This window comes from Dendrobates tinctorius, unplaced genomic scaffold, assembly GCF_039654945.1.
Source record: "Dendrobates tinctorius isolate UK_male_01 unplaced genomic scaffold, ASM3965494v1 ptg000596c, whole genome shotgun sequence".
In the NCBI taxonomy this organism is placed as follows: domain Eukaryota; kingdom Metazoa; phylum Chordata; class Amphibia; order Anura; family Dendrobatidae; genus Dendrobates; species Dendrobates tinctorius.
This window is the reverse complement of record NW_027362252.1, coordinates 39,425-58,675: the sequence shown is the minus strand read 5'-3', so window position 1 is coordinate 58,675 and position 19,251 is coordinate 39,425. Positions and strand designations below refer to the sequence as shown.

The following is a 19,251-nucleotide window of genomic DNA, read 5'->3' as shown; positions in this document are numbered from 1 at the left end:
GTTGAAGATATCTGCCTGTTTGGCAGCTTACGAGCAACCATGTAGCGATGCACCAGCGATCCTTACCAGGTCGAATCATTGTCGGGATCGCTGGTGCGTCGCTATGTGAAACCGGACCCTAAGTTAACGCAAAAAGTCTATTCACGCAGGTAAAGTCTTTTGTAAAGTACATCACTGGAAGATACCGCTCAGGATGGCTTACTTGGTCTGTAGGCTGCAATACCTGTTTCAATTCAACAGTCCATGGTACTTTACTCTGTTCACCTAGTTTTTCACAGGTCAGCATCACTGGTATTCTTACTACTTGAGTCAAAGTCCTCTTGCAGGGTTGTTCCTCTGATACTACTGATTATTCCATTACAGGGGTTTCTTCCTTCGCATTCATTTCCAGTACTTACTCCGTAGATTTTAGTTCTTCTGTTGGACCATCCATTTCTGGATGGTCTGGTGATTCCTCTAACCTTAGGTCCCTATCGATATCTTCGGCAACTGGTGATGATCATTAGATCTGAAATCTGAAATGAACCTCGATTGTGTTTCTTGGTACAAACTCTAGAGCTTCAGGGCTAAATTCACTTTCATGAGGATGGTATGTTTCACTTTTTGCGGTATGTGAAGTACAAACACCTGGTCTTCTTCATCTGGACTCTCAAGTCACTGTACACTTTAGAAGCTTTGGTCTGTGGTAGTCTCTTACTTGGTTTTGGTCGACATTGATCCACCTCTGGAATGTCTTGCGGTGGGAGGTAATCACAAGTTAGTAGCGAGTTCAGATGTACTATTCTTTTTTTGTTGTCCCCTGTTTCCAGTCTGATTTCGCAAACTGGGCTATCGTCGGACTCACTCTTGATGACCACATGCACATTGCCCAGTACGAGCAAACTTTTCCTGGACCACCTTTCTCATATACTTTTTTGACTAGCACACGAATTCCAGATATCAGTTCCACTGCATGACATTTCCGATCAGAGTATTCTTTGAAACAAGAGTTTTGCCCTTCTGTGACCACTTTTGATGCTATATTGTATGCTTCTGCCATACATTCTTCCCATTTTCGAACATAATTAGAGGACATCTTGTAAGTCTCTGAAACTGGAGGATCAAACATTATATCAATTGGTGGTCTTAGAGATCAACCAAACAACAGGAAGAATGGTGAATAACCCGTTGCTTCGCTCTTGGTACAATTGTAGGCATGCACTACTTTTGATACTTTTGATACAGAACTATTACGATCCTACTTCTCGTCGGCTGTTAAAGTTCTTAACATCGACAGTGACATATAGTTGAAACTTTCCACTTGTCCATTGCCTTCGGAATGATCGGGTGAAATGTGAGATCTCTGGATCCTACAGTATTTCCCTAACGTGGCAAAGAGCTGGTTCTCAAATTCTCTTCCCTGGTCTTGGTGTAGTGTTGTTGGGAACCAAAACTTCAGAGTGAAATAATTTAAAATCTTCTCTCACTCTGTCTTACCAGACTTATTGGTGGTAGCATATGCTTGAGCAAATTAAGTTAAATGATCCATCACCACTAAGATGTATTCATATCCACCTTTGCGATTCTTGAGATGCAGAAAGTCTATTGAAACCATCTTAAATGGGTAGGTCATTTGGATTTTGCCCATAGGTACTCGGGTTGGTGTGTTAGGATACTTGTCTTTCAAACAACCACACTCTCTGGTCACTAACCTTTCGATATCTCTTTGCATGTAAGGCCAGAAGAAACGTTAACAAAGCAGACTTGTAGTCCTTTCTACTCCTAGATGTCCCATTTCTTGTGGAGTTCTTTGGAAATCAACCAATGATATATTCCAGGTGGTACTAACTATTCATTCTGTTCTATTTTGCAATACAGGATACCATCTGCACTGAGGTAGAGCTTTGCTTATTTTAAACAATACATCTATCTAATGCTGGTGACTCAGTAACTCTCTCTCGCTTCCTCTGGAACCAATTTTGTTCCACAAGGTAGAATATTGCCAATTATTTCATCTTCCCATTGTTCTTTTCAAATTGTTTCTTTTGATAACTGTTGAATGGACATGGGTTGATCTGGTTCCTGTGCTTTCACGATAGTTTCCAGCATCTTCGGACACCACAGCGGTGTGCATTCTTCATGCTGGACTTGTACAGCTTGGGTGGTGCTCATAATAGCTTCTAGAATTACTTCTTCGGAGCACTCTTGCATGAACTCTTCAGGCTCTAATGGCACTCTCAACAATCCGTCTGCACCCGCATTGCTAGTTCAGCCACCCCTCTCTGACATGTAGCCATCAGCTTGGCTGTAGTGAGGACGTAAGTCAGAGGGTTGTTGTCAGTATACCTCAAACTCTTTGCTGAATAGAGATAATCTCTAAATCATTCACAGATAACCCATTTCAATGCCAGAAACTATAGCTTTCCAGAATGTAGATGGTAATTCTTCTCAGCATCTGTCTGTGCTCTGGAACCATAGCCGATGACTCTCAATTCACCATCTTGATGCTGCTACAGGGCAGCTCCAAGTCCCACATGATAAGCGTCACAATGCAGGACAAATGGTTGGTGGAAGTCCGGATATCCCATTTTTTTCCAAAGTAATCCAAAGTTGCACTTTTGCTTACCTTTTTTGGAGGTACAATTTGGCCTTATATACATTGATACTTACTTAGTGGGTGCCAGTGCATGACAACTTCCTTTTCCACATGGACAATACACTATTTGTTCTCAATTAAAATAGTATATGAATTTCTGTTCCTCTGGACATTGGTTTATTACTGCATGGGTGTGCCCTTGTTTTTATTATTTTAGAATTATTTTGCATTATTCCGTCTTTTCTTGTTATTGCCTGTACGCTAATAAATATATATGCATTTTTTCACCATCTGTTTGCATTTTGGATTTCATGGTCGAATTTGTTACTTGCTTTTCTCTTGTTGTAAATACCGACTGTCCTCTTGGCCGATATATATGTAGTCTGGTCCCCCTTCCCTGTGGATAAGCATACAGTCTATACTACTAATATGTAACTACCTATAGCTACCACACTTACGGTACATACCCCGTTCCCTTGTTCCTCATTTTACGGCCATAACTGGAGCGATTTCCACTGGGCCTATGGTGTATCCATCTCCCAGGAGTCAAGTTTGTCTTTTTAACAGTTCACACTTCTTTGGAGTTAGCTTGACTTCACGTTGGAGTACAGTCCTCACGTGTTCAACATGATCGGCGAAGGCCTTGCTATGTACCACATTTCATCTAGGTACGACTGGCAGATATCATCCCTTAACCTTGTGCTTATCATAAGCACAGTCTCACCTTTAATGAGACCCTCGGGAAATTCTGATGAGTCTCCTCTGGAATTTTCTGCCAGGTTCCACTCGAACTCCACACCCCACTCCCACCATGCTGTTGGCAGGGATGATGATTGGATGCAGGCCTAACTTTGTCTCTTTCATGTCCATTGTGTTCTGTGCTTTACTTATGTTACATCCTCCATCACTCATGTCCTTGATCTATGTTCCTTGACAACCTAACTGATTACATTGTAACCCAGGATATGTTCTTCAACCACATTCTGATCACTCTTGACAAGAAAGGTTACCAATAACTCAATGACGTTGCTGTTCTTCGTGGCGCTGAGTTGAAATGTCACTTCCATTCATCCTATGAAAGGGATTTTGGTCTGAGTGACAGCTTTGCCATAGAGATCCACAGGTACTAAGATGTGTTCCTGTGAGATGTTAATAAGTCGGTGGAACAGTTCTGAATTACTAACTTCTTTATAGTGCCCCTTTAAACTAATCTTCAGTTGTGGTAATGTCAAGTGACTTTTCATTTTTAACATAATTCGGAGGTTCAGTCCTGGACTGATAGCTTGGACCACCCCCTCGACGATCTCGTCTGGCTGGTAGCCTTTCTGCAATCCTGTGGCAATCTGGTACAACAAGTTTGTAATAGACAGTTTCTCCTTCTATTCATATTTCTCAATCTGTCCAAGGATCTTATGGTGATTTGCAGTGTTAGAGCCGTCTTCCTTCCTGGTTTATCTAACCCGGGTGGGCTTGAGGTTCTGCCAAAATCTGCTACTAGTTCAGGGGTTTTAATTCCTGAACAGCTGCTCTCAAAGTGATAAATTGCGCATTCAATTCCTGTAGCTCTGTCTGTGGAAGGTGTTTCCTTCTCTTGATGATTGGCACCTCTCCTCCATCCTTCATCCTCAACCTGGTTATTATCTGTATTAATTCCTGAAGGATTGTACCCATGACATCCTTATCTTCTTTCTCTCCTAACTTATCCATCTGTTTGTTAATGGCTGTTAAGAAATGTCTGCAGTTGCATGCCTAAAGGCCCCGTCACACTAAGCGATATCGCTAGCAATATCGCTGTAACGTCACTGGTTTTTGTGATGAAGCAGCGATATCGCTATGTCTGATACTTACCTCCGACCGGCTCCCCCGCTGATTATCGCTGACCGCGCGAGAACGTCCTGGACCGTTTCTCATCGTCAGCTTCCTGCGGCGCCGATGAGCTAAGCGTGGTCGCGGGCGGGAGGACGTCCTCGCCTGACAGGTAAGTAGCGACCCCCGACCGCTATGTCGCTGGTGAGATCTGCCTGTGTGGCAGCCCACTAGCAACCACTTAGTGATGCACCAGCGATCCTTACCGCGTCATATCGCTGGTCGGGATTGCTGGTGCATCGCTAAGTGTGACAGTACCTTTAGAGATCTGTTCCTCTGCCATCTTTCCATGTCCTGCTACTGCACTCAATTACTCAAAGGTTAACTGCAGAAGCAACTCACTATCATTGTTAATTTGTATTTCCACATATATAGCTGCTCGTTCTGTTATTGTGCTTTTACAATGCTGGTCCTCTTTAATTGATGTAATAGAGTTGAGTTGAGGTGCTGTGCTGCTGTATATTTCAATAGCTGTGCCTCTGCTCAATTACAGTCTTACTACTGCTCAGGATTCCCCGTATGGGCCACCAATGTTGCATTGCCGCCACTCAGTATATGAAGGAGATACAAAGGAAACACGAGTTTTCTTTGGAATCCTGGGGAAATCTTACTCAGGGCGACCATTCATAATTCTTCACAGTAGAGGGGAGATAACAGTTTACAGGTACACAAGGGTTTTATTCTAGCTTCTTTTCATCACACAGAATCACATCTCTTCATGCAATGCTTCATAAACATATATGAAAGTTTCTTCACAGAAAACTTCTCTTCACACACAGTGTCTTAACCTAGGCACAACTGTACCTTGCTCATGCAGTGAGGTGGCGGGAGGAGATGAGTCGGGTGCTGTATGTCACGATCCATTTTTGGATCTGTGTCAGAGTCTGGACTCTTATATAAACCTTTCTCCTTTCTGGCCATCGGGGATTAATATGGGTTTTTGCCCCCAGTGGCTGCTGGTGTTTCCACAAGTTTAGTGAGTCTGCTGCTGTGTTCCCCCCACCACCGGTGGCCACTGGTGTTACTACATGTTTAATCAGTCAGCAGTTGAGACCAATCTCTCCTTCCTATAAAGGGTCATCAGGTGCTGAACTCTCTGTTGGTAATACTGGTCATTTGCTAACCAACCTTGGTGAATACTGGACCTACCTGGTGCAGAGGGGGTTCAGCTTATCTGGAGCAGTGGTGTTGCTGCTGGATGCTGATCGAGTGCCTTTCTATGCTGCTTGGAGCATTGGCAGCAGATAAAGCTAAGTTTTGGTTTTTAGTTGCTTTAACCCCATGGTGTCTGTTTTATCTTTTCCTTTCGTGTTATTGGTGCAGTTCACTTTATTCCCTCTTTCACCTCCTGGGGAGGGGGTTGGCGGTTTAGCTCAGGGCTAAACAGGAGATAGGGACAGGTCAGGGACTTGGGCCTCACTACCTTCAAGTGTTCCCCCAAGTTAAGGAAAGTCAGGGCACCTCCTTAGCCTGAGGGGCAGTTCAGGGGCCCAGGTTCGACGTCTCCTGTTTTCCCTCTACTGCCCCGTGACACTGTAGTTTTTTTACTTCTATCTTGAGGTAATAAAGATGCTCCTGGCTGTCCTGACTGCTTCTATGATTAGAGCAATCACTTTCCAGGAAGAACTGGTTTATGCAGCTTGTCTAATTTCAGTCTGACAGGAGACTCTCTAGCACACACCTTATTCTTGGATGTCCAGAACACAATAACAACTTTCCCAGTATCCTCTGGATCTGAGCTAACTGCTCCTTGTCTGCTATAACCATATTAACCCCTAGAGTTGCTAGATGGTTCTAAATTAACAGTGCAACTTCTATCTGTCACAATTATCCATATGTAGAAGCCATCCTATTTTCAACTTCAGCTTTTTTACAGATGGTGTTATGATTGCATCAACAATTTGTTGAAATTTCATTGAATCCATTCTTCTTTCTACCCATGAAATGTTCCCCGTGCCATTGGCTGCAACACATCCCCAAAGCATGATTGATCCACCTCCATACTTAATGATTGGCAAGATGTTCATTTCCTGAAATTCTGTGCTCTTTTTTTCTCCACACATACCTTTTATTATTGTTTAGATGTTCTTTTGCTTAATTCTGATGCTGAATTTTGATTACTCTTCCATGAAAGCCATATTTGTACATGTGTCTGTGACAGTAGAACAATGTGCCACAACTCCAGAGACTGCTAAATCTTTTGGAGTCAAGCAGGGGGTTATGATTAGCCTCTCAAGCAATCCTACGAGCAGCTCTTATTGAAAATTTGCTTGATTTTCCAGATGTTATCTTGACCTTCACTGTTCCTGTTAACTGCTGTTTCTTAATTACATTTTGAACTGAGAAAAGGGCAAATTGAAAACACTTTGCTATATTCTTATGACCTTCTCCTGCTTTGTGGGCCTCCACGATTTTCATTTTCAGAGTGTTAGGCAGCTGCTTAAAAGAACCCATGGCTGTTGTCTTTTGGCACAAGGTTAGAGGAGGCTGGGTTTTTATAAAGCTGAGGAAATTTTCATCACCCGGCCTTTCCTAATGATGATAGTGAACAAGCCATAACCCTAACAGGCTAATTTAGGTCTGAAACCTTGGTCAAAGTTACCTGAGCACAGGGCTGCCACTAGGAATTTCGGGACCCCATACTGGCAAAATTTTCAGGGCCCCCTTGAACCGCCGCCCAGGCTCCACCCCTCGAACTCTCCACAGTCCCACCGCTCTCTTGTGAAAACTCCACTTCTCACCAATCACACAATACTAGTTCCCATCTTCAGATCACATACATAGCCAGCAGGTCATGTTTTGGCCAAAAGATTTTTTAAATCAGCCACCACAACAAGGTAGACTCTTTTGACCGGGCCCTACTCTACTCTAACCTAATAAACATTTGTTAAAATATCCAATACAATTTAGGTATATTTTTATTTATTGTTCAATTTTTAAAATGACCAATAATATCACATCCAAAGGGACAAATACCACCGCACCATGACCAGACACCATATTACCATCACATTGTGACCAATAATACCACATACAAGGAACAATTACCACCATGTCCAGACCACATATTACCACCACATGGTGACCTATAATACCACATACAAGGAACAAATACCACCACACCATGACCAGACCACATATTACCACCACAGTGACAGAATAATAGCACATACAAAGGACAAATACCACCACACCATGCCCAGACCACATATTACCACCACATGGTGACTGAATACTACAATACTGATCATTAATAAAAAATAACACTATCACCATAAGTTCCATTATACACCGGAGATCTGTACTTAGCATGCAGTGTCTATGTATAGGTAATACAGTGATCACCTGTAACATTATACACAGGAGCTCAGTATATAGTGTCAGTGTACAGGTAATACAGTGATCACAGGTGACATTATGCACAGGACCTCTGTATATAGTGTATAGTGTCAGTGTACAGGTAACACACTGACTCATCAGTGACGTCTCTAGGTGAAGTCCTTCAGCTTCACTTTTCATCTTTCATCCAGCAAAGACCACCATCACGTCTTCCAGCCAGGGCTCGTCACTGCAGGAAATAGCACAATTATCTAGAGCACCGCTTGCAGAACACATTACTTAATTTGAAGAAAAAAAGGTGATAGTTTCGCTCTGCACAGTAACAGGATCTCCCCCCCATTTAAAACAGTATCCTCAAAAAAACAAAATAAATACATCACTGCAGTAATAATATCCCTTAATTAGCCCCTATGGTAATAATATCCTCCATCCTGGCCCCGTGTATCTCATTTCTGGCTCCAGCCATATGTTCTCTCATCCTGCCCTCATGAGTATTCATTCTGCCCCCATATGATCTCCCGATCCTGCCCCATCTGTCCCATGATCCTGCCGTCCCATCTGTCTCCATCCTGCCCCATGATCCTGCACCATGTGTCTCGGCATCCTGCCCCCTCCTGTGTCTCGGCATCCTGCCCCCTCCTGTGTCTCGGCATCCTGCCCCCTCCTGTGTCTCGGCATCCTGCCCCCTCCTGTGTCTCTGCATCCTGCCCCCTCCTGTGTCTCGCATCCTGCCCCCTCCTGTGTCTCGCATCCTGCCCCCTGTGTCTTGCATCCTGCCCCCTCCTGTGTCTCGCATCCTGCGCCCTCCTGTATCTCACTTTCTGCCCCGTGTCCATTCTGCCCCCTCCTGTGTCTCACATTTTGCCCCGTGTCCATTCTGCCCCTCCTGTGTCTCACATTTTGCCCATTGTCCATTCTGCCCCTCCTGTGTCTCACATTCTGCCCCCTCCTGTGTCTCACATTCTGCTCCCAGCTTGCTGCTTTCAATAAAAAAAAACCTCCTTACCTTGCTGCATTCCTGTGGCGAAGCTCACTACGCGCAGTTCAACCGCGCACTCACCGGCGAATGACAATGACGTCATACCCCGGGCGACGTGCGCGCTGACATCAGCTGTCAGCCTCCAATTGGCTGGTGTCTTTTAACTATTGACGTGCAGGCCCGGGCCCACACGTTAATAGAGTTTAACTGCCGCTAGGGCCCAGTGAGCTGATGAGACAGGGCCCGATGCAGGCCCCCTCTGCCCACCGGGCCCCATACGTCAGTCAGGGCAGTAATGCCCTGATGGCGGCCCTGCCTGAGCACACACATCTTCAAGGGTGCCCAAACTTTTGCATCGGCCCATTTTCCTTTTTGTAATTTTTAAAATGTAAACGATGACAATATACAGTATTTTTTCCTAAAATAGAAAGGAAATGTGTCACCTTTAACATTAGGCCTTTTAGAGATCATTTCATCTTCAACTTTTCATTAACTTTTCGTTAAATGCAGCACCATAACGCAATATGAACCTAGCCTATCACTAATTTTGACCAGGGGTGGCCAAACTTTTACATGCCACTGTAAGAGCTGATTTGTGTAAATACTCTCCTAAATTTATCATATGCTCACCACTTCTATCAGTCTATGTTGTACATTTTAATATAAATAATCATATGGAGAAATGTATTATACAGTATGTAGTCTTTGTGACAGTTTTGCACTTTACAAAAAAGAAAAGATTTTTATATTGCTCTGTCCATTTTGCTGAAAACTAAATGGTGGGCCAAGGTAGTAGAAGACAGTGACTTCAATACACGACAGATTTTATATGATTCAACCCAGAAACTAGCCTAAATTATCACCTGGCAGAAATGATGGCTTAACTGCTAATGTATAAAAACAAATGCCAAATGGATGTCATATGGATTACAATACAGACGAAATATCATTCTTTTTTTCGGGGCTCTTTCACACTGCCTTATACATCGGATGAGTACTATTCAATTTTTTTTATTGGATAGCACTCGAACAAATTATATTTATCTTTGGGCAATGCTGAAGCACATTTTTATTCACTGGCAGAATCTGTCAGTTAAAAAAATTGCATCATGTTGCGATTTCAATTTGAAATCGGATGCCACTCGCCCAGTCAAGTCTATGGATGTGTAGAAAAAAATCGGACTGCATTCGGATGACATCTGAGTGCAGTCTGATTTCCACAGACTCACACAATAGTGAAGATGAAGACATCTTGTTCTCCATCTTCTCCTAAGTCATCTATAGGTCACAGACGTATAAACTGAAAATACTGATCTTCCATATATTTACATTAAACGGTGGTAATTTTTAGACAATTTTGTGTATTATTCTATTTTCTTGAGATCTAATATACCCTTTTTTCCCCTTTACAGCCCAACCAAGGCCAGTCTGTATGGTGCCATCTTGTTCACTCTGCAACAATCACACTGGTTACCTATTTCCAAAGCGTACCTCATCTTTTTCTTTACACTCTTCATGGCTACTTGCAAGGTATGAATCTATCTTCTGAATGAATATATAAAATATATAATTTTTACTTAGCGGGAATCAGTCAGCAGGTTTTTGCTATGTGATCTGAAGACAGTATGCTGTAGGGGTTAAAACACAGATTTCAGTGATGCCTCTCTTATCAAGCTCTGTCCTGTTGTTTACTTGCAATGATTATTTTAGCACCAAAAGCTTATCATTGGTGGGAAACAGAAGAGCGTGCCTGATAGTCCGACTCTGCCCCCATCTGTGATAATCAGCTCACTGTCTATAGTGTGGACGGAGTTAGCTTACTCAGCTCCGCTGCATTGCTAAATCTAAAAACTCTGATTGTGTCAGAACAGCTGCACCCAGGAATCTAAGGGCTACATCTCTGGATTCAGGGTCTATTTGTCTACATTATGCTGCTCTCTGATGAGGTAGCAAAAATCAACTAACGGATTCATTTGTTTACCCAAAAAAGAGCACTGTATATTGATAATTTAGAATTTCATTTTGATAATCTTTTTCCTTATGCTACTTACGGATATTATAGGATAATCCTTTAATCGTCCCACCATGGGGAAATTAGGCAACAAGGTTCTCCTACTGCACAGGGGGAATCTCAAGCCATGTGCTCTGCGGTCTCCCATTCTTCTACGGCTGCAGAGGTTCCTGCTCAGCAGAGACGTCGGTCCCAGCGTCTTGCCCAGGCTAACGTTAGGCATCTGGTTGCTACGCCACGCTCAACTATTGTACCATGCATGAGTCAGCGGCGAGCAGACACTCCTGGGACTAAGACCTGCTTTTCACCTACTGAACATGCCTGTGGGACGACCTCATTGGAGGTCGGAGGTCACATGCTCAGGTCCTATTTCAGCTTGGATTGGGCCATCAGGAAGGTCCTGGAAGGCTGCGTCTATAAAAGGATCGCACGACCGCACAGCCGTGCGCTAATATAGAAAAAAATTATACCATGTGGAGTATGCATGTATGAATGTCTCTGTTGAATGACTCATTAAGAAACCCCTACCCTTGGTACGCATGTGTTGTGCAGCCTAGCCTGTTAAGCGCCCAGGCCTAGGTGTAGGTATAAGCAGAGTCAGAGACTGGCATCAGTGTCCACCGGTGGCTCTACACGCCACGGTGAACTTGCTCGACACTCCACCATAGTCAGCATCTATAGTGGCGTCCGCAGGTGCGACGCCGCGTGCTCAGAAGGTCTAGAGGGACTCTGACCCCGGGTCCTTGGGGCAGAGTTCTGTGACCGCATTCTGTGAGCTCCCTTGCCGAGCTCTCTGAGTTCTAACAGACTCCAGCATTTATCTTCCGTGGTAGTGCGGCTCTGTGACGTAACAGAGTCCGCTCCAGTACACATCGGGTGACTATTAACCCGCGTGTGTTCTTCTTTTATACCGCCATATAGCATCCGCCATTACCAAGCAGCAGTTTACCACCTCTGCACGGTGGACCCCGGGCTGCGAACGCACTGTACTATCATCTTTCTTATTTGGTGCGTTCCGCCAGCCCTAACATTCCTCCTTTTTATTTACAGGTGCTTATCACAAAATTAGAATATCATCAAAAAGTTAATTTCAGTTCTTCAATACAAAATGAAACTCATATATTATATAGTCATTACACACAGAGTGATCTATATCAAGTGTTTATTTTTGTTAATGTTGATGATTTATGGCTTACAGCCAATGAAAACCCAAAAGTCATTATCTCAGTAAATGAGAATATTTTATAAAACCAGCTTGAAAAATGATTTTAAAATCCGAAATGTTGCCCTACTGAAAGGTATGTTCAGTAAGTGCACTATGTACTTGGTTGGGCCTCCTTTTGCGTCAATACTGCATCAATGCGGCGTGGCATGGAGGCAGTCAGCCTGTGGCACTGCTGAGGTGTTATGGAAGCCCAGGTTGCTTTTGATACATTGTTGGGTCTGGTGTCTCATCTTCCTCTTGACAATACCCATAGATTCTCTATGAGGTTAAGGTCAGGTGAGTTTGCTGGCTGATCAAGCACAGTAATATTATTGTTTTTAAACCAGGTATTGGTACTTTTGGCAGTGTGGACAGGTGCCAAGTCCTGCTGGAGAATGACATTTCCATCTCCAAAAACTTTGTTAGCAGAGAGAAGCATGAAGTGCTCTAAAATTTCCTGGTAGACAGCTGCACTGACTGGTCTTGATAAAACACAGTGGACCTACACCAGCAGATGACATGGCTCCCCAAACCATCACTGATTGTGGATATGTCACACTAGACCTCAACCAGCTTGGATTGTGGCCTCTCCTCTCATCCTCCAGACTCTGGGACCTTGATATCCAAATGAAATGCAAAATTTACTTTCAGCTGGAAACAACCTTGGACCACTGACGACAGTCCAGTTCTTTTTCTCCTTGGCCCAGGTAAGACACTTCTAGTGTTGTCTATTGGTCATGAGTGGCTTGACGTAAGGAATGCGACACTTGTAGCCCATGTGCTGGATATGTCTGTGGTGGCTTCCTGAAGCAATGACTCCAGCAGCAGTCCACTCCTTGTGAATGACCCCCACATTTTGAATGGCCTTTTCTTAACAATCCTTTCAAGGCTGCTGCTATCCTGGTTGCTTGTGCACCTTTGTCTACCACACTTTTTCCTTCCTCTCAACTTTCCATTAATATGCTTGGAAACAGCACTCTGTGACCAGCCAGCGACTTTAACAATGACCTTTTGTGGCTTACCCTCCTTGTGGAGTGTGTCAATGACTGCCTTCTAGGCATCTGTCAAGTCAGCAGTCTTCCCCATGATTGTGGAGCCTACTGAAACTGGCTAAGAATCCTTTGCAGTTGTTTTTTGTTAATTTTTCTAGTTTACTGAGATAATGACTTTTGGGCATTCATTGGCTGTAAGCCATAATCATCAACATTAAAAGAAATAAACACTTGAAATAGATCACTCTGTGTGTAATGACTCTATATAATATATGAGTTTCACTTTTTGTATTTAAGAACTAAAATAAATTAACTTTTTGATGATATTCTAATTTTGTGACAAGCACCTGTATTTCTTTCTTTTTTTTTTTTAAGGAAGGAATGTCCTGATGAAATAATTCCTCTAAATGGTTAGTCCCCCAATGTTTAATGTATCCAATTGGTTAGACCCCAAATGATCCGAAGATCTGAGTTTTAGATTCCTGAGTGCGGAGCTCTGCAGCCAATCTTGAATTTAATGGATTTGCTCATGCTCGGCCTCCACTCCATTTATTGTCTGTGGGGATACCCTCAGATCCACCCATTCTCAATAAATGGAGAGGAGGCTGCACACGTGCACCTCTGCTTCACTGAGGATGAGGCTGCAAAGCCCTGTTCTCATGGTTCTGGTGCCCTACTCCGGGTCACTGGGGATCGGCAAGGTATCTTATCTTATTGATGGAGGATAACATTTTTTGGGGGAATAATCTTTTAAAGTTGTACTTTTTACAGGTAAAAATATTATTTTCTTGATGTTGTTATTAAATTCTGATATAAATCTGCTAGAAAAGTAGATGGATCTTGGATGGGATATGGCTAAGGGCACCCAACAAATTCATCATAATTTTACACTATAAACACGGCTTGTTTTACGACAGAAATATGCATCAAATTCATTACCGAGGTGTATGGCTCTTAATACATTTTCCGCATATTACTCTCGCGCTCACTTTATTACAGCTGGCAAAATGCCAGTTTTAATGAATCAGGGGCTTTATTACTACAAAAGTGTCACTAGGACTCTGGTTCTTCTATGTAGTATTGCAAAAATATCAGTTATCTTTAGGGAGAACCAGTCAGGAAAAATGTCTACTTATAAGTAAAGGTATGGCTACATAGGTGCTCTCACGCTGAGTAAATTGATACATGTGGTGTAAAAATCTGCCTTGCCATTGCCAAGAAATCCAGCATTGAAGTTCTATGCAAAAGAGATGCAAGTGCACAGGCCCTCCATGCCTTGTGTTATTTGTACAGCATAAGTAATATTTTATGGATCTCGGATATTTTCTGCATTGATAATAGGGGTTCAGCTAACAAACTTATAATTATTAGTTTAATATATTCTGTATCATTGTATATTTCTTCTTCCCCTCCTATGCAGATCTACATGACAGCCACCCATTCTCATGGATCACCCTTTGCCCTTCTGGAGAACTGCATCTGCCCTATCCTTTTTGGCTCTGCAAATGGTGACAATAATGGCCATGACGATCACCACCATCACCACCACCATCATGATGACCATGAAGTGTCCCATGCAAGTGCAAAATCCAAAGAAGAGCTAAATGAGGGTACTCGCAAGAGAAAAGTGAAAAAGGCCGAATGAGAGTAGAAAGGGTCTTAATTGGGTCACCAAGACTAACAATCCATGTGTTGTAAAATGCAGTCTATTAATTAGGATTTTTTAGTGTAATCTGAATGGGCATCCTGCAAGATGGATAGTGGATTTTTGCCTGAAATGACAATTATCTATTAACATTGTATTTAATGCACCAGCTGAATGACAAAGGAACATTTTATTGACATATAATCCTTTATGTATCAGCTAAGCCACCTCACAGTGCGGAGATCACAAGTTGAATACAACAGAATTGATCCGGGGTTTAGCAATATCCATGAATCCACAATCCAGATATGGCATCAAATTTAATATGCAGATCATTACTAATTTTTTAAAAAGCCATTGAAATATTTTCAGTATTTTTTCTCACATCCTTTTTATAATTTTTCTTTTAAAAATTCTATTTTGTGAAAAAAAAAGAATTTACTATATTTATTAAAATATACAGAATTAATAGCAGAATATTTTTAAATGTGGATTTTTAACATGACATATTCTGATAAATCACGAATTTGTATACAGCTTCATAGTTCTAACGAAGTCTTACAAGTGAATACATTTAATACCTTTTGGCCTTGTACATTTATTTTAGAAATTTTTGTAAATGTCCAGTATTTACCAGCTCAAAATGATTAAAAAAATGTAAAGACCGAATATTGATTGAGCTCTGATTAAAACATTGCAAGACATATATCTTTACATGAGAGAACGAAAACTTAAAGATAGCAATTTAAATCATTCCGTCAGAGAACCGTGTAAGAGTTTGCTCAACTGGCATATATCCTATTATGTGAGAGAATCGGGCCGATTATACTAAGAACACTCAGCTCAAACTCTGCCAGAGTTTTCATGGGAGAAAATGGCAGCGCAGGTGCAGAGAAGATGGAGAACCTAATTTCCCCATCTTCTCCATTCTCTGTGTAATTGGACTGCACTCGGATGACATCTGTGTAATGGCTGTGTCTGACCGTACAGGAACATGGTCTGATCATACCACAGCTCCTGGGATGTGGAGTACGCACAAGAGTATAAAGACAGAGCAGCATGGAATGACAGCTTATTCTTTCTGTGAGGTAAAACATTACAGTGATAAGTTTTGATTCACAGAAAGCAGCATATGTGATCCTCTGCTGTCCTGTCTGTATACTCTTTTGCTTCCTCCCCTGCCCAGGAGCTGTGGTATGATCAGACCATCCGTCACAGTCAGACCCAGCCATTACACAGTACATAGCAGGGGCACATTTATAAGATTATCTCAGCACAGGAACATTTATATTTAACACATAAAATTGTGGATTTTATTTTTATTCCAATATATGTTAATTAAAGGGAACCTGTCAGCAGGATTGTGCACAGTAACCTACATACACTTTCAGGTCGGCGCCGTTATACTGATTATAATGATACCTTGTTTGATGAAATCCGTCTTGTTGTTGTTGTTTAATCTTTATTATCAGTTTTGAGGTAATGCTATTCTCGCGTTCCGGGGCGGCCTGTGGGGGGTTTTCATGTGTTGTTCTGCTTAGGTATTCATCAGTATGGCCTATGACAGGTCATTGATTCCTCAGTGATCTGTGCCAAAAAAAAATATCCCCTTCTGTAGGCAGGGAACGGCGACGGCGCCTGAGTTGCACCATGATCGCATCCATAATGTGCATATAAGTATTCTTTTTGATTGTATCCATAGATTCCTAAAAAAAAAAAAATCAGTTTGAAAATGGTGCCGGCAGCGCCGTCTTGCTAGAGATAAGAAAAAAGGCTCCTCGAAGACGGTGTCGCCAACGCCTGCATGGTAGCATCTATTGGATCAAAGATAGCTGCTATTGTGCAGACGCCAGCTGATCCATCATGCTAGAGAAAAGAAATGTCGCCAATAAGATGGCGTCACCAACGCCTGCAAGGTAGCATCTATCGGCGATTCAATAGATGCTGCTGCGCAGGCGCCAATGGTGCCATCTTGGAAGAGGCAGTGTGACGGGGTTACCTCGACAGTGTGGAGCCAGAAGACCACAACATCTGATTGTTCCTATTCCGGCGCCGAGAAGAAGCACTTCTCTTTCACTTTAACAGTGTTTATTTCTTCTGACAGAACAGGGGTTAATCAGCCATGTTGGAAATCTCAAGCTGGCAGCTGAGATCAGTTGGCCACTCCTTTCCCCTTTATAATCTGGGCTCTGATTCAAATCCTTGTCAGAGCTACCATTTGCTGCAACGCTTCCGGAGGGAGAGTTGTTCATATGAGAAGGAATGTTGGAGGAGTTATCTGTGACTATTGCTTGTTTCTTAAGTGTGGTAATTCCCTATCCTTCTCTATTTTGGTTTATTCCCCTACCTCCATGCCCTGATGCATTCCTCTGTTAAATGTGAGCAAATATTTTGTATGTCTGGAGTTTTCTGTTAACCCTTGTTTGTGTTGCCTTGTTTATCGGGTTGGTGTACTATGGTGCACAGTAGCGCACCTCGTCCCTTGGTCCGGGAAGAGAACAAACGCAGGACTGACTCAGGAGATAAGGCAAGGTTAGTGGCCCCAGCATCTTCACCTTCAGAAGTATTCCCGGAAATAGGGTGATCTAGGGCACCCCGTAGTGGTAGGGACAATGAAGGAACTCCTAGTCTCAGGTCACCCGACAGCTGTGTCGTGACAGGCAATTTTTTTTTCTCTAGCAAGATGGCGCCTGCACAGTTGCAGCTATTGGAGCGCTATTTTCAAACTGATTTTTTTTGCACATTATGGGTGTGATCATGCTGCAGAAGGGGATTTTTTTTGTTGTAATTTATATAATATTCATTATGTAAACTACGGTGCAGGTCACTGAGGGATTGAATGGGAGGAGACAAAGATTAGATATTATAAAAAACTTTTTGACAGTTAGGATGATCAATGAGTGGAATAGGCTGCCACAAGACGTGGAGAGTTCTCCTTCGATGGAAGTCTTCAAACAGAGGCTAGACAGACATCTGTCTGGGATGATTTAGTGAATCCTACTTTGATCAGGGGGTTGGACCAGATGACCCAGGAGGTCCTTTCCAACTACGATTCTATGATTTTATGACCTGTCAGAAGCCATACAGATGAATACCTAACCAGAACACCACATGAAGACCCCCCTACAGGCCGCCTCAGAGCGCGAGCATATCATTATCTCAAAATTGAAAATAAAGATTAAACAACAACTACAAGGCGGATTTCATCAACCAAAGTATCATTTTAATCACTATAATGGCACCAACCTGCTGAGAGGTTTCCTTTAAAATGTACTGTGCTTCTTCTTGGGAAAAACCCCTTTCAGCACTGCAGACTATTAGCAGGTGATGACAGGCTTTAGCACTCACGCTTCCCTCAGACGGAAAATCTTTTTTAATAAAATCTCATCAGACAATATTAATTAGTTAAAAATAAACATATCATATTTGCATTTACAGTAAACAGATTGTGCCATCAGGATCCTATGTCTGTTGTCTATATACTTTTTATTAAAATCTTTATATTATCATCATTAATTATAAAGCAAAAGATATTAAATCATGAAGAGGATTGATTATATGGTTAGGAATTTATTTTTCATTCCTTCTTCTTATGCTACAGATTCCTGGAGAAGATCCAAATAAACCAAGCCCTGGTATACTTATTCTGCGCTCTTTGAGCTGTTTTCGCTCCTATCTCATCACGTCCTATATTCTATGAAACAAACCATTGGCTTATCTGTTATGAATGAGTCACCGTAGGAGGCAAAAGCAGAAATACAAGCTAAGTCCAGAAAACCAGAGACGTTGGCAACTATCAGATTGCAGACCCCTGAACCTGAACACAACTAGCTGTAGCCGTGGGGGATTCCTACGATGCCCTAGACCCCTCGATCACAGCCAGAGAATTACATAGGCCTAAAGAAAGAAAGGGGAAATCTAAACTGCCCCAGAGCAGACCCCAAAGCATTAGGCAGCCCCCAACATATAATGACAGTGAAGCAAGATGAAAATACTAACACAGACAGAAAGATAGACTGAGCAAAGACGGGGCGCAAAACTACCTAGATAGGAAAGGACAGGAAGGCTGCTGTCTGCAATCTGCCAAAACCCTATCAAAGACATAAGCCAACAAGCTGATATGAAAAAGGCCCTGAAGCAGCTAGGCTTCAAAAACTAAATCAGCACTCAGGTATTTTCAGAAGACAGAGCTAAATGAATTCAGCACACCCCAGCAGGGAATGGCAGAAATCCAGAAAAACAAAGCAAAACAAAGTCAAAGCACAAAAGCAAAAGGCCGAGCAGCAAACTTAGCTTTAGAGGAGCAGGAATTCAGACTGGTCTCCAAGGATCCCACAGAGAAATCACCCGCAGGGCAGAAGGGCGTCGGCAGCCTTATATCCAGTCAGTAACTCCACTCAGCCAGTCATCATCATCAGCCTCAGGTGTTTGATAATCAGGCTCACTACCTTTCTTTACCAGAAGAGGGAGTTCCTCGGGCATCAGTAATGAAGGGGAAAATGAACTCACAACACTTATCCCTGTTTTAGCGGTATAGAGCATGAATGCATGTTCAGGTGGCATGAATTAGATGTCGATGATTATTGATTTTTTTAACCTCATATCTGCACATGGGTCAAAGGGTCCTTTTCTCTAAGCTT

The 19,251-nt window shown here is 42.5% G+C and overlaps 1 protein-coding gene across 1 annotated transcript in view; it reads left to right on the top strand.

The window, feature by feature from the left end:
* The window catches only part of LOC141078785 (trimeric intracellular cation channel type A), a 123,555-nt gene extending 105,803 nt beyond the window's left edge, over positions 1-17,752 (top strand). Inside the window, exons 5-6 of the mRNA XM_073565223.1 lie at positions 10,172-10,289; positions 14,387-17,752. Of these exons, the coding sequence (XP_073421324.1) occupies positions 10,172-10,289; positions 14,387-14,611 (343 nt within the window). The 3' untranslated portion in view covers positions 14,612-17,752. The remainder of the gene's footprint in view (positions 1-10,171; positions 10,290-14,386) is intronic.
* The last annotated feature ends 1,499 nt before the right edge of the window (positions 17,753-19,251 follow it).